At 51.4% G+C, this 14,062-nt stretch overlaps 1 protein-coding gene across 2 annotated transcripts in view; it reads right to left on the bottom strand.

Annotated features, from left to right (window-relative positions):
* AGK (acylglycerol kinase) overlaps positions 1 to 11,855 on the bottom strand; it is a 38,141-nt gene extending 26,286 nt beyond the window's left edge. Inside the window, exons 1-3 of one of the 2 annotated variants that reach the window (XM_029073492.2) lie at positions 11,772 to 11,855; positions 9,018 to 9,184; positions 2,303 to 2,342 (exon numbers count right to left, since the gene is read on the bottom strand). In XM_029073492.2, coding sequence (XP_028929325.1) covers positions 2,303 to 2,342; positions 9,018 to 9,118 — 141 coding nt within the window. In that variant the 5' untranslated portion in view covers positions 9,119 to 9,184; positions 11,772 to 11,855. Of the gene's footprint in view, positions 1 to 2,302; positions 2,343 to 3,232; positions 4,601 to 9,017; positions 9,185 to 11,771 lie in introns of those variants that run through there. The other variant, XM_029073495.2, reaches the window with a different exon arrangement.
* Between the last annotated feature and the right edge of the window lie 2,207 nt (positions 11,856 to 14,062).

A 14,062-nucleotide genomic window follows, 5' to 3' on the forward strand; every position in this document is an offset into this window, starting at 1 on the left:
CTGGGGTGTGTGTGTGATGGGGGTCGAGGAAAGGTTGGGAAGGAACACCCCCCCACCCCGGCGGCATTTCACCTTCAGTCGAAAGCCAGCTGGAAGGGATCACGCCGGCGTTCGATGGTTTTTATTACAATAATCGTCTCCTACGAGAAAGCAAGGAAGACGAAGAGACTAATCGATAATCCTCTGGTTCTTTACGACGGGGAGAAATCACTAACTACTCCCCGGGTGGAAACTCTGGATGTAGACTTCTCTAAAGCTAACATTCTGTCCCCGCCGTTCTTGCCATAGGAGCCGTTTCCTCCGGGTCACAAGGAGCAACAGCAACAGTGCTATTGGTAAGCACTTACCGTGTGCCAGACGCTGCATTAAGCACTGGGGCTGGATACCAGATAATCGGGTTGGTCCCCGTCCCGCTTGAGGATCGCAGCCTGCATAGGAGAGGGGAGGATTGAATCCCCGTTTTAGACGCACTAACCGTGGCCCGGAGAAGTTCAGTGGCTTGCCCAAGGTGACGAAGCCGACGAGGCGTGGATCTGGGATTAGAACCCAGGTCCTCTGACTGCCAAGCCTGGGCTCTCTCCACGGGTCCACGCCGCTTCTCGGCTTTGGCTTATTGGCTTCACTCTGCCCATGGCGGGCACGCGACTGGCAGGGGCCGACCGATCGCTGGCGCTGAAACTCATTCCGCCCCCGCAGGCCCACAGTCACAAGACCTGGGTTCTAATCCGGGCTCTGCCACTCGTTTGCTGTGTGATCTGGGGCAAGTCACTTCACCTCTCTGTGCCTCGGTTCCCTCATCTGTCAAATGGGAATTAAGACTGCGAACCCCGTGAGGGACAGGGACTTTGTCCCACCCGATTACTTTGTATCTATCCCAGCGCTGAGTACAGTCCTTGGCACGTAGTAATGCTTAACCAATACATCAATTGTTATTATTACAAAAATGTAATTGATTGATTTATATTAATGTCTGTCTCCCCCCAGGCTGTAAGCTCGATGTGGACAGGGAATGCGCCTGTTTACAGCACGCTCCACCCTCCCAATTGCTCAGTGCAGTGCTCTTCACAGAGCAAGCGCTCAATAAATACGACAACGGACGAACGAAAGTTCACAGGCCTGAAGCAGCAGGGCCGAGACTCATCTGTCCTGAAGGTGATCGTCCTCGCCACCTTCTCTGCCTCTCACTCCCACAGGGGAGTCCAATCGTCAAGGGGACATTTGATAAAGTCACCCATTTTTTCTGGACCTCAGGACGCTCCTGTGTAAAAACCCAGATGATTTAGACCGGGGAGAGACTGTAGAGATAGGGGAAATAGAGTGCTCGAGGGAGAGAGTGGCTTCGGGCAACTTTTCCAATCTCTGCAAATCCTCCAGACGGGGCTATCGGCACCGGTCGACTTGGTCGTGTCTGGGCCTTGTGGCCCTGACTCAACCTAATCAGAAAGGCGCAAGGAGGGAGAACGGAGAGCTCTGGTCATTTAAAGATGAAAGAGATTTCGCAGCAGCCAACGATCCCAAGATTTCCTATTCTCCCCCGCTCCCAACCCACACACAAAGGTTAGTTCCTCCCATCTGTTGTTCTGAGCCCAAAATGTGTCGCGTGAGGTTTCGGGCAGACAGGAACGGGAGTGTCGGTGGAGGGAGGGCGTAGCTTCAAAATCCAACTCGAATCCACCCTCCTTAAAACCTCCCCGGGCTGAAAGGAACCACCCTCTCACGTCCAGGGGGCACCTCGGATACAGATACGAAGAAGACAGAAACAAAGAAAATAAGAGGGCAGAGCCAACGGAGAGGCCAGGGAGTCAGGAGGACCTGGGTTCTCATTCCGGCTCCGCCACATGTCTGCTCCCTGACCTTGGATGGGTCGCTCTGCTCCTCTGTGCCTCAGTTATCTCACCTGTAAAATGGGGATGAAGACTGTGACCCCCCCCCACCCCCCACGATGTGGGCCAAGGATTGCGTCCAACCTGATGATCCTGCATCTAGCCCAGCGTTTAGAACGGTGCCTGGCTCATAGTAAGCGCTTAAAAAACGCCATTTAAAAAAAAATGCTAGCGCCTAGCATATAGTACGTGCTTAACAAATGCCATTTTTATTTTTAAAAAAGGAGGGGAGAGGGAGGGAGCTGGCTCAGCTGATCGCTGGCTCCCGGCCAGGTTCTCCCTGCCAGAGGAGGGGAGAAACCACCCCAATTCCCCGATTGAGAGGCTCCACACGGAGCCCGGGGCCTGCTAAGTCCTGCACCGCCGAGATAAGGAAGCGGGAGGGCTTAATCTCGTTTTATCACGTTAAATGGAATTACCTGGGCTTCTTGACAGGCTGCTCTCCTTAGCAGGTTATCGCTACCGAAGGAAAGAAAAGAGAATGGAGGTTAGCTATTGAAAACAGACGCGGGATCCAAAATACAGTTCAATGAAAAGAGGTCTGTTTGGCAAGACCGAGCCCGGGCCCCTGCAGTCCGGAAAAATGTCAGGATGAGACTTCTTAAAGGGTTGTTGGACGGGGGGGGGGGGGGGGGGGGGGGGAGAGTTAGGGGTTGGAAATCCGGCCTCGGGGCAAAATTCAGTTGGGTCTTTCCAGAGGCTTCCATTTTCCTCTCGCCTGGCATCTGCCAGAATAAAGAGGATGATTTCTTAGCCATCTTTGCCTCCCTGCTCCCCCCCGACCGCCGCCTCTCCCACCTAAAACCTCTACCCCACGGGGCTCACGCCGCCGGGATTTCTGTGAACTCATAAGTGGAAGATCTGAGGTACGGGTAACTGAGGTAAAGACACTCAATTTGTAAGAGCGAAACAGCACCTGCAACTCTGAACTCTGCTATTAATGAGAATCACAGCACCGCTCGAGTGCTTACACGTAGCCGGCACTTACAAACGAGATTTTACAGATCGGACAGAATCCCCATCCCCAGGAGCGCTCGCGATCTCTCTCAGCCCCGTTTTACAGAGGAGGGAATTGAGTGACAGCGAAGTAGAGTGACTTGCTCAAGGTCACACAGCCAGACGGGTGTCGGAGTGGGATTGGAACCCATGACCTTCTGACTCCCAGGCCTGTCTTCTATCCACTAGGCCATTCTGCTTCCCAAGTGGGTTAAGTTCTTAACAGATACAAGGGCTTAGTACAGTGCTCTGCACATAGTAAGCGCTCAATATATACTATTGAATGAATTAAAAAAAAAATTACAGTCTCCCGGCTGCCAGTCCCCAAGAACCCAAGGGGACAGAGCTCTCACCGGCAAGATCTTTTCAGTAGGAGAGGACGGTGCGGATGGGACTGCCTCTGTCCCTGGCAGGGCCAACCGACCATCTCCGAGCGTGCTCCGGGCTGTTACAAAAACGGCGCTCCAAGGGGGCGGAGGAGAGGCTATTTCGGCTTCCTCCTTTTCCTTTTCTATGCTCTTTCCATCCCGTCGGGGATTTAGGACTCTCTGCGTGGTGACGAGAATCCACGGCTATTCTCGGCTCCGAGCGACAAACCGAAAGGAAACGAGAAATGAGCTGGTCTTTGCTCTAGGCCGCGCCTGTAGGAAAGAGCCACCCGCTGACCTAAGTGCCATCCGGGGGGTTTAGGGGAGAACCGCTAAGCTGTGGGGTCCGGCCGGCGTCGGTTGGAAAAAACCAAACAACCCGACGCTGAGGAATAAAAGCTGCATCCTCGGCTCCAACTGGGAACGACGTTTTCACTAGGATCACGTCCGCGGTCGAGGGAGAGGGAAGGTGAGGGATCCGAGGCCAAGCCGAGAACGCTGGCGTGGAAAGGAACCCCGAGAGGCCAACTGGGGCAGAGTGAATGCCAGAGGGCTCTTCTCCTTTCAGAGCGATCTCTGGGCCGGCGAGTAGTGTGAGGGTAAAGGAAAATGACTCTGGAGATGGAACCGAGGTGAAATTTAGGTTAAAAGAAAAAAAAAATCAAAGCTACATCTGCCAAGTGAATTCTTATGCCCAAGGAGCTTCCTGAAGTTGGGGACGGTTTGCCAAAAGGGGACCCGGACAGAAAGCGTTTAGAGAGCGGCGCGCTCGATAACGGTACGGAGGGTCCTGACGGACCGATCCCGGTGCGCCCGGGCTCCGGGGACTTGAATCGGTCTAATCCTCCGGGCAAGGGGTTGCTCTGAATTCATCCTGAGCCCTGGCCCATGTTTTATTTATCACCGGAGCACTGCAGAGTGAGATAATCAGGCAGTTATCACAAGAACAACTCTGCACGGAATGGGAAAAACCAAGCATTTAATAGCCGACTGATCCATCCCGGTCCCTGAAGGAGACGTTTCCCCAATCCGGCTTCCGACAGAAACAATTCCCCCCACATCAGCTTTTCCCCCAAGAACGTGCAGACACAGCATCCGGACCCCCGCTCAGCTCCCCGCATCCAGCCTGCCAGATCCGCCGGAGGCCTGGGAAACAGGAGGGAGCCCGGGAAGAGTTTGTGACTGAGCGGGCGGGTATTTCGAGGGGGGTAGGAGGGGCATCCCTCGGTGACCGAGATGCCCCCAAAACGCATAGCTTCAGCGGGCGTCCGGCAGGTCGGGCGGACAACTCGGGCCGACGGACCTCTGCTTTCGAAAGGGGGAGATAATCGCGGAAACCGTTTAGCGACGCTTCTGAGAGGAACCAGGTGAAAATACAATGAATTAATAATGTTGGTATTTGTTAAGCGCTTACTATGTGCAGAGCACTGTTCTAAGCGTTGGGGGAGATACAGGGTAATCAGGTTGTCCCACGTGAGGCTCGCAGTTAATCCCCATTTTTACAGATGAGGGAACTGAGGCACAGAGAAGTGACTTGCCCACAGTCACACAGCTGACAAGTGGCAGAGCCGCGATTCGAACCCATGACCTCTGGCTCCCAAGCCCGGGCTCTTTCCACTGAGCCACGCTTTTGTTCAGCGCTCACTACATGTCAAGCACCGGAAGAGGTACGAGTCTGGTCGGGCAGAATCTCTGTCCGACATGGGCGAATCCCCATTTTACTGATTTCTCTGGGCCTCAGTTCCCTCAACTGTAAAATGAAGATGAAGGCTGTCGATCCCTTGGGGCACATGGACTGAGCCCAACCCGATTACCTTGCACCTACCCCGGCGCTTAGCACGGTGCCTGGGACATAGTAAGCGCTTCACAGAGACCTCTTTGTTTTTTGCTTTTTTAAAAAAAGCACAGCTCATGTTTTCACTGAAAGGAACTTTTAAGTCCTCTTCTAGCTGATCTGAATTCCAAGGCGCAGAGCTTGGGGAAAAATTAAGAGCGGACCAAATCCCCCGTCACGACGATGATTCCCAAACCAGTCGGCTGAACGTATACGTGAGCAAAACCGGGTTAACAGGAATCTAGAAAATGAGGATTAAAATGTAAATCTTCTCAACTCTTTTCCGAAGCGGGTCTGAGATTCAGGCCAGCGAACGGGGGGGAAAAAACCCCCAACTATCTCCAAGAGGAGTGTTGTTGCTGTTGATAGTCTCGTCTGGTAGAGGTTCCAGGGAGCCGAAGAAGGTGTAACCCGCTTGGAATTCCTTTCTATCCATTCCGTGGCACGGACAGGTTCTTTCACGAGCCCGTCGCTAACAAATCTAGTTCAAGAGCTGCTTGAGGGCAGGGATCATCGATTCAGCCGTCGATCCTATTCGGCGTCTCTCCTCTCACCGTAGGCGACAACGCTAGCCTCCAGACCTCTCACGGGACGGTCACCTCGACACCATCCTTGACTCGTCTCTCTCATCCCCCCCACGTACTCAATCCGTCACCGAATCCTTTGGGTTCTTCCTTCACGGTATCGCTAAGATGGTCCTTCCTCTCCATCCAAACTGCTATCCCTTATCCTATCCGGACTACTGCATCAGCCAGTGTGGCTCAGTGGAAGGAGCCCGGGCTTGGGAGTCAGAGGTCATGGGTTCGAATCCCGCCTCTGCCCCTTGTCAGCTGGGTGACTGTGGGCGAGTCACTTCTCTGGGCCTCAGTTCCCTCCTCTGTAAAATGGGGATTAGCTGCGAGCCTCACGTGGGACAACCTGATCACCCTGTATCTCCCCCAGCGCTTAGAACATTGCTCTGCACATAGTGAGCGCTTAACAAATACCAACATTATTTGTTATTATTTCCAGGTCTGTCTCACCCTCTACACTCTCAGCTCTTTGTGGCAGGGAAAGCGTTATAATATACTCTCCTAAACACTCAGTACAGGGCTCGCCATACAACATGTGCTCGATTTATGCCATTAACTGATTGAGATCGAGTACCTCCTATGGGCAACTCAATCGATCAGTCATTAATTGAGCACTTACTATGTGCAGAGCCCTGTACTAAGCGCCTGGGAGAGCACAAAACAACAGAATTAGCGGACACGTTCCCTGCCCACACGAACCTGCGAAGCACTGTACTGAGCACTTAGGAAAGCAGAATAGAGTTAGCCGCCGCCATCCCTGCCTCCGGTGAGTTTGCAATCTGGAGGGATCGTGTCTGTGTCTGTTAATCCGACTGTTCCCTCCCAAGCGCGGAGTTCCGTGATCTCTACGTGTTGAAGGCACTCGATAAATCCCACTGATTACTGGTGGAGGGGGCGCAGAGGGAGAAAAACCTACAGATAATTAAACAATCCAGGAACGACAGATATCTTTATTTTGCCGGGAGCTCGGTAAATACCACTGATTAGGCGAGGAGGGGGGAAAGCCCTAGAAACAATTAAACAATCCAGGATCCAACCTTCAAAACGTAACAGACGATCGGTTAAAAAAACCCCCGCGTAATTTACCCGCACCAACTCAGAAGGGCAGGAATTTTTATTTTGTCGGGGAGTTGGCTTCCCGTCGGACAGATGGAGGCAGCTGGAATGTTGCCCTGGTGCCTCCCCGTCTGTCGAGGCGCGGGGAGAGACTGGAATGCGCTTAGTACAGCGCTCTGCCCACAGTAAGCGCTCAGTAAATACGACTCAATGAATGAATGCTATCACATCACAGGTACCGTCCAGCTCCGCTTTGAGGCGAGGAACTAATCTCCCTCATTCATTCGTTCAATAGCATTTATCGAGCGCTTACTATGTGCGGAGCACTGTACTAAGCGCTTGGAATGGACGATTCGGCAACAGATAGAGATAATCCCTGCCCACTGACGGGCTTACGGTCTAATCGGGGGAGACAGACGGACACCTCCCTGGTGGGAGACGGTGCTAACGCCCGGCAGCGGGAGAGCCTCTGTCTTCGAGCGGCAGCTCCGTTTAAGGGCTCCCAACCATCCCCAGGCACCTCCCCGCGTTTCTCCCAACCCCATCCCTTTCCCGGCTTCGATGGGAAGACGGTCCTCCCACTCTATCCCCGACGGAAAGGTGGAACCTGAGCTCCGGCTGAATCTGCCAGTCCGTGGAACTTATCGGGGAAGCAGAGCTACAGCCCTAGTGGCTACAGCCCAGACCTGGGAGTTAAAGGGACCTGGGTTCTAATCCCGCCTCCACCACTCGCCTGCCGGGTGACCTTGAGCAAGCCACTTCAGCTGTCCAGGCCTCGGTTACCTCCTCTGTAAAACGGGGATGAAGACCGCGACTCCTCGCCATGTGCGACGAGAACCGTGTCCAGTCTGACCGTCTTGTATCTAGGGCTCGGTACAGTGACTGGCACATAGTAAGTGCTTAATAATGATTATAATAATGTCGGCATCTGTTAAGCGTTTACTGTGTGCAGGGCACTGTTCTAAGCGCCGGGGGAGATACAGGTCATCAGCTTGTCCCACGTGAGGCTCACAGTTAATCCCCATTTTACAGATGGGGTCACTGAGGCGTAGAGAAGGGAAGTAACTTGCCCACAGTCACCCGGCTGACAAGCGGCAGATGCGGGATTCGAACCCATCGCCTCTGACTCCCAAGCCCGGGCTCTTTCCACTGAGCCACGCTGCTTACCAGATTCCACACAGAAACTATTAAGCACTTACTGTGTGCACAACACTGTGACACTGTAAACTCGTCCCTCCGGACCGTAAACTTGTTGAGGGTAGGGAATATGTCGTTTTATTATTGCACTGTCCTCTCCCAACCACTCAGTGCAATACTCCGCACACAGTAAGCGCTCAAAAAATACAACTGAATGAATACAATGCCCGGCACATAATAAGCACTTAAATACTACATAAAAGCAGAATTATTGAGCACTTACTGTGTGCAGAACACCGTAGACTGTAAGCTTAAGGGCAGGGAATATGTCTGCTTATTGTTGAATGGTACTCTCCCAAGCGCTTCGTACAATGCTCTGCACCCAGCAAGCGCTCAATAGATACAACTGAACGGATACAGTGCCCGGCACATAGTAAGCGCTTAAATACTACATAAAAGCAAAATTATTAAGCACTTACTGTGTGCAGAACACTGCCGACTGTAAGCTCGTGGAGGGCGGGGGAATATGTTTATTGTTGCATCGTCCTCTCCCAAGCGCTTCGGACAACGCTCTGCACACAGTAAGCGCTCAATAAATACAACTGAATGAATGAATACAGTGCCTGGCACATAGAAAGCACTTAATACTACATAAAAGCAAAATTATTGAGCACTGTGTGCAGAACACCGTAGACTGGGCTCGTTGTGGGCTCTGCCCTCCTTTCACCTCCCCTCTAAGCCCCCTCTCCCTTCCCCTCAGCACTGTGCTCATTTGTATATATTTTTATTACCCTATTTATTTTGCTAACGAGGTGTACATCCCCTTGATTCTATTTATTGCTATCGTTTTTGTCCGTCTCCCCCCGATAAGCCCGTCACTGGGCAGGGATTGTCTCTATCTGTTGCCGAATCGTCCATTCCAAGCGCTTAGTCCGGTGTTCCGCGCGTAGTAAGCGCTCAATAAATACTACTGAATGAATGAATATGTCTGTTCATCGCCACACTCTACCCTCCCAAGCGAGTACAGTGTTCTGCAGACGGTAAGCGCTCAGTAAATGCGACCGACTGAACGAGCAAACCACGGAACAAACTGGGTAGACACGTCCCCTACCCACCGTGGGGTTCACCCCCGCTCCACCCGCTCCGGTCTCGGAGAAAAGTCGGAAATTACCAGTGTTTTCCATAGAGCCAATGCCCGCCCCAGGTCAAGAGGCAGACCCCGGCCGTGGTTTTCTTCCAGTGGTTGCGCAGGGATCTGGCCAGCTGGGCCATCTCGCACGGGCCCAACAGCCCGGGCAGGGGAGGAGGCCGCCGATCCCGACTCCTGGAGGCGATCAGCTACAAATAATGAAATGCATCCGGTCAGGAAGGTTCGACGTCGGGAATCCGGTCCCCTTTCTCGCGTCCAGCCCCCCGAAGAAGAAATAAAACCCTCACCCAAATGACCTAGACGCAAAAGTCCGGGCGCTCCTCTACCCTCGCTCCTCACACCTGCCCTGGCCGAAAAGTTCTTTTTCTTCCCCCCCCAAGGACCCCCGCCTCGCTGATCTCGCTTCGTCCTAACGAAGGGTCCCTCCGGGTGGGGAGAAGCCAGCTCTGTTATTGACACTGTCGTGGCTCAGTGGAAAGAGCCCGGGCTTGGGAGTCAGAGATCGTGGGTTCGAATGCCGGCTCTGCCACTTGGCAGCTGTGTGACTGTGGGCAAGTCACTTCACTTCTCTGGCCCTCAGTGACCTCCTCTGGAAAATGGGGATGAGGGCTGTGAGCCTCATGTGGGACAACCTGATTACCCCGTATCCACCCCAGCGCTTAGAACAGTGTTCTGCACATAGTAAGCACACAGTAAGCGCTTAACAAATACCAACATTATTATTATTATCTGTAAAATGGGGATGAAGACTGAACGCCCCGTGTGGGACAACCTGATGACCCTGTATCTACCCCAGCGCTTAGAACAGTGCTCTGCACAGAGTAAGCGCTTCACAAATACCAATATTATTATTATTAGAACAGTGCTTGGCCCATAGTAAGCGCTTAACAAATACCATCATCATTATTATTATGATGGAGCCACGGGAAGCTGCGTGGCTCAGTGGAAAAGAGCCTGGGCTTCGGAGTCAGAGGTCATGAGTTCGACTCCCGGCTCTGCCACTTGGCAGCTGTGTGACCGTGGGCAAGTCACTTCACTTCTCTGTGCCTCAGTGACCTCATCTGTAAAATGGGGATTAATTGTGAGCCCCACGTGGGACAACCTGATTCCCCTATGTCTACCCCAGCGCTTAGGACAGTGCTCTGCACATAGTAAGCGCTTAACAAATACCAACATTATTATTATTATTATTATTACTGAGATTATGACCTTGTATCTACCCCAGTGCTTAAGACAGAGCTTGGCCCATAGTAAGTGCTTAACAAATACCATTATCATTATTTCTATGATTACGACCTTGTATCTCCCCCAGCGCTTAGGACAGTGCTTGACCCATAGTAAGCCCTTAACAAATACCATCATCATCATTATTACTGTGATTATGACCTTGTATCTCCCCCAGGGCTTAGGACAGTGCTTGGCACACAGTAAGCACTTAAATACCATCATTATTATTACTGTGATTAGGACTTTGTATCTCCCCCCGGCGCTTAGGACAGTGCTTGACACATAGTAAGCACTTAACAAATACTACCATCATCATTACTATGATTATGACCTTGTATCTCCCACGGCGCTTAGGACAGTGCTTGGCCCACAGTAAGCACTTTAATACCATCATTATTATTTCTGTGATTAGGACCTTGTATCTCCCCCGGCGCTTAGGACAGTGCTTGGCCCATAGTAAGCACTTAAATACCATCATCATTATTATTATTACTATGATTATGACCCTGTATCTCCCCCAGCGCTTAGGATAGTGCTTGGCCCACAGTAAGCACTTTAATACCATCATTAGTATTTCTGTGATTAGGACCTTGTATCTCCCCCGGCGCTTAGGACAGTGCTTGGCCCACAGTAAGCACTTAAATACCATCATCATCATTATCATTACTATGATTATGACCTTGTATCTCCCCCGGCGCTTAGGACAGTGCTTGACCCACAGTAAGCCCTTAACCAACACCATCATCATTATTATTACTGTGATTGCGACCTTGTATCTCCCCCAGCGTTTAGGACAGTGCTTGGCCCACAGTAAGCACTTAAATACCATCATTATTATTACTGTGATTAGGACCTTGTATCAACCCCAGCGCTTAGGACAGTGCTTGGCCCACAGTAAGCGCTTAACAAACACCACCATCATTATTACTATAATTATGACCTTGTATCTCCCCCAGCGCTTAGGACAGTGCTTGGCACACAGTAAGCACTTAAATACCATCATTATTATTACTGTGATTAGGACCTTGCATCTCCCCCAGCGCTTAGGACTGTGCTTGGCCCATAATAAGCACTTAAATACCATCATCATTATTATTACTATGATTATAACCTTGTATCTCCCCCAGCGCTTAGGACAGTGCTTGGCCCACAGTAAGCACTTAAATACCATCATCATCATTATTATTACTATGATTACGACCTTGTATCTCCCCCAGCGCTTAGGACAGTGCTTGGCACACAGTAAGCACTTACATACCATCATTATTATTACCGTGATTAGGACCTTGTATCACCCCCAGCGCTTAGGACAGTGCTTGGCCCATAGTAAGCACTTAAATACCATCATCATGATTATTATTCTAACCCTGTATCTCCCCCAGCGCTTAGAACAGTGCTCTGCACCTAGTAAGCGCCTCACAAACACATCATCATTATTATCAGAACAGTACTTGACACGTAGTAAGCGCTTAACAAATGCCATCATGATGATGATGATGATAATGACCTTGTATCTACCCCAGTGCTCAGCACATAGTAAGCGCCTACCAAAGATCCCGCCTGCCCGGCCCCACAACGGCCCTCGCGGCCGCCTCGCGCCGCCCAACGGCTCCGTCCACGCGCTTCCGGTTCCCGACTTCCGGCTTCCGGTGTCGGCCCCAACTCGTTCCCCCTTCCCCCCCGGAAACAACTCCCCCCCCCCCACAGGTTCCGCCCCTTTTCCCGTTCCCCTCCCGCGGAGTAAAGGCCATCGGAGCGAACCATGAGCGGCGAGAGGAGGGGCCACCGTGGGCTGTACCATCTAGGGGAAAAGGGGGGGGGCGGAATCTGCTTTAGGCCTGCCCATTCATTCATTCACTCATTCAATCGTATTTACTGAATAATAATGTTGGTATTTGTTAAGCGCTTACTACGTGCAGCGCACTGTTCTAAGCGCTGGGGGAGATACAGGGTAATAATAATAATGATGATGATGGTCATTAATAGTAATGGTGGTATTTGTTAAGCGCTTACTATGTGCAAAGCACTGTTGATGATGATGCTGGTATTTGTTAAGCGTTTGCTATGTGCCGACCACTGTTCTAAGCGCTGGGGTAGACACAGGGGGGATCAGGTCGTCCCACGTGGGGCTAACAGTCTTAATCCCCATTTTACAGATGAGGGAACTGAGGCACCGAGAAGTTAAGTGACTTGCCCAAAGTCACCCAGCTGACAAGTGGCCGAGCCGGGATTTGAACCCATGATCTCTGACTCCAAAGCCCGTGCTCTTACCACTGAGCCACGCTGCTTCTCTAAGCGCTGGGGGGATACAGGGTGCTCAGATTGTCCCACGTGGGGCTCACGGTTTTAATCCCCATTTTCCAGATGAGGTCACTGAGGCCCAGAGAAGTGAAGTGACCTGCCCACAGTCACACAGCTGACAAGTGGCAGAGCCGGGAGTCGAACCCATGACCTCTGACTCCCAAGCCCGGGCTCTTGCCACTGAGCCATCATTAGCAGAAGCAGTGTGGCTCAGTGGAAAGATCCTGGCCTTGGGAGTCAGAGATCATGGGTTCGAATCCCGGCTCTGCCACTTGTCACCCAGCTGAGTGACTGGGGGCAGGTCACTTCACTTCTCTGGGCCTCAGTGACCTCATCTGGAAAATGGGGGTGAAGACTGGGAGCCTCACGGGGGACAACCTCATTCCCCTGTATCTCCCCCAGCGCGTAGAACAGTGCTCTGCACATAGTAAGCACTTAACAAATGCCAACATTATTATTTGTTAAGCACTTACTATGTGCAGAGCACTGTTCTACGGGCTGGGGGAGATACAGGGTAATAATAATAATAATAATAATAATTATGGTATTTGTTAAGCACTTACTATGTGCAGAGCACTGTTCTAAGCGCTGGGGGAGATACAGGGTAATAATAATAATTATGGTATTTGTTAAGCGCTTACTATGTGCAGAGCACTGTTCTAAGTGCTGGGGTAGATACAGAGTAATAATAATAATAATAATTATGGTATTTGTTAAGCACTTACTATCTGCAGAGCACTGTTCTAAGCTCTGGGGGAGATACAGGGTAATAATAATTAAGGTGTTTGTTAAGCACTTACTATGTGCAGGGCACTATTCTAAAGAAATAAAATTGTGGTATTTGTTAAGCGCTTACTATGTGCAAAGCACTGTTCTAAGCATTAGGGGGGATACAAGGTAATCAGGTTGTCCCACGTGAGGCTCACAGTCTTAACCCCCATTTTACAGATGAGGTCACTGAGGCACAGAGAAGTAAAGTGACTTGCCCACAGTCACACAGCCAACAAGTGCCTGAGCTGGGATTTGAACCCATGCCCTCTGACTCCCAAGCCCGGGCTCTTTCTACCGAGCCAAGCTGCTTCTGTGAGCGCGTACTAGGTGCGTAGCACTGTACTAAGCGCTTGGAATGTCCAATTCGGCAACAGATAGAGACCATCCCTGCCCAACGACAGGCTCACAGTTTGGAAGAGGGGAGAGGGACAGCAAAAACAAAACAAGTAGTCAGGCGTCGATATCCTCAAGATAAATAGAATCCTAGGTATCTACACATCATTAATGGAATAAATAGAGTAATAAATAATAGATACAAATATAGACAAGTGCTGCGGGGAGGGGAAGGAGGGAGAGCAGAGGGAGGGAGAAGGGGGAATGAGGAGAGGGAGCAGAGGGAAAGGGGGGCTCAGGCTGGGAAGACCTCCTGGAGGAGGTGGGCTCTCAGGAGGGCTTTGAAGAGGGGAAAGGAGTTAGTCTGGCCACCAGAAGCGCCCGGGCTTGGGAGTCCGAGGTCATGGGTTTGAATCCCCGCTCTGCCACTTGTC

The sequence above is a fragment of the Ornithorhynchus anatinus genome, chromosome 10 (assembly GCF_004115215.2).
Source record: "Ornithorhynchus anatinus isolate Pmale09 chromosome 10, mOrnAna1.pri.v4, whole genome shotgun sequence".
NCBI classification, from domain to species: Eukaryota; Metazoa; Chordata; class Mammalia; order Monotremata; family Ornithorhynchidae; genus Ornithorhynchus; species Ornithorhynchus anatinus.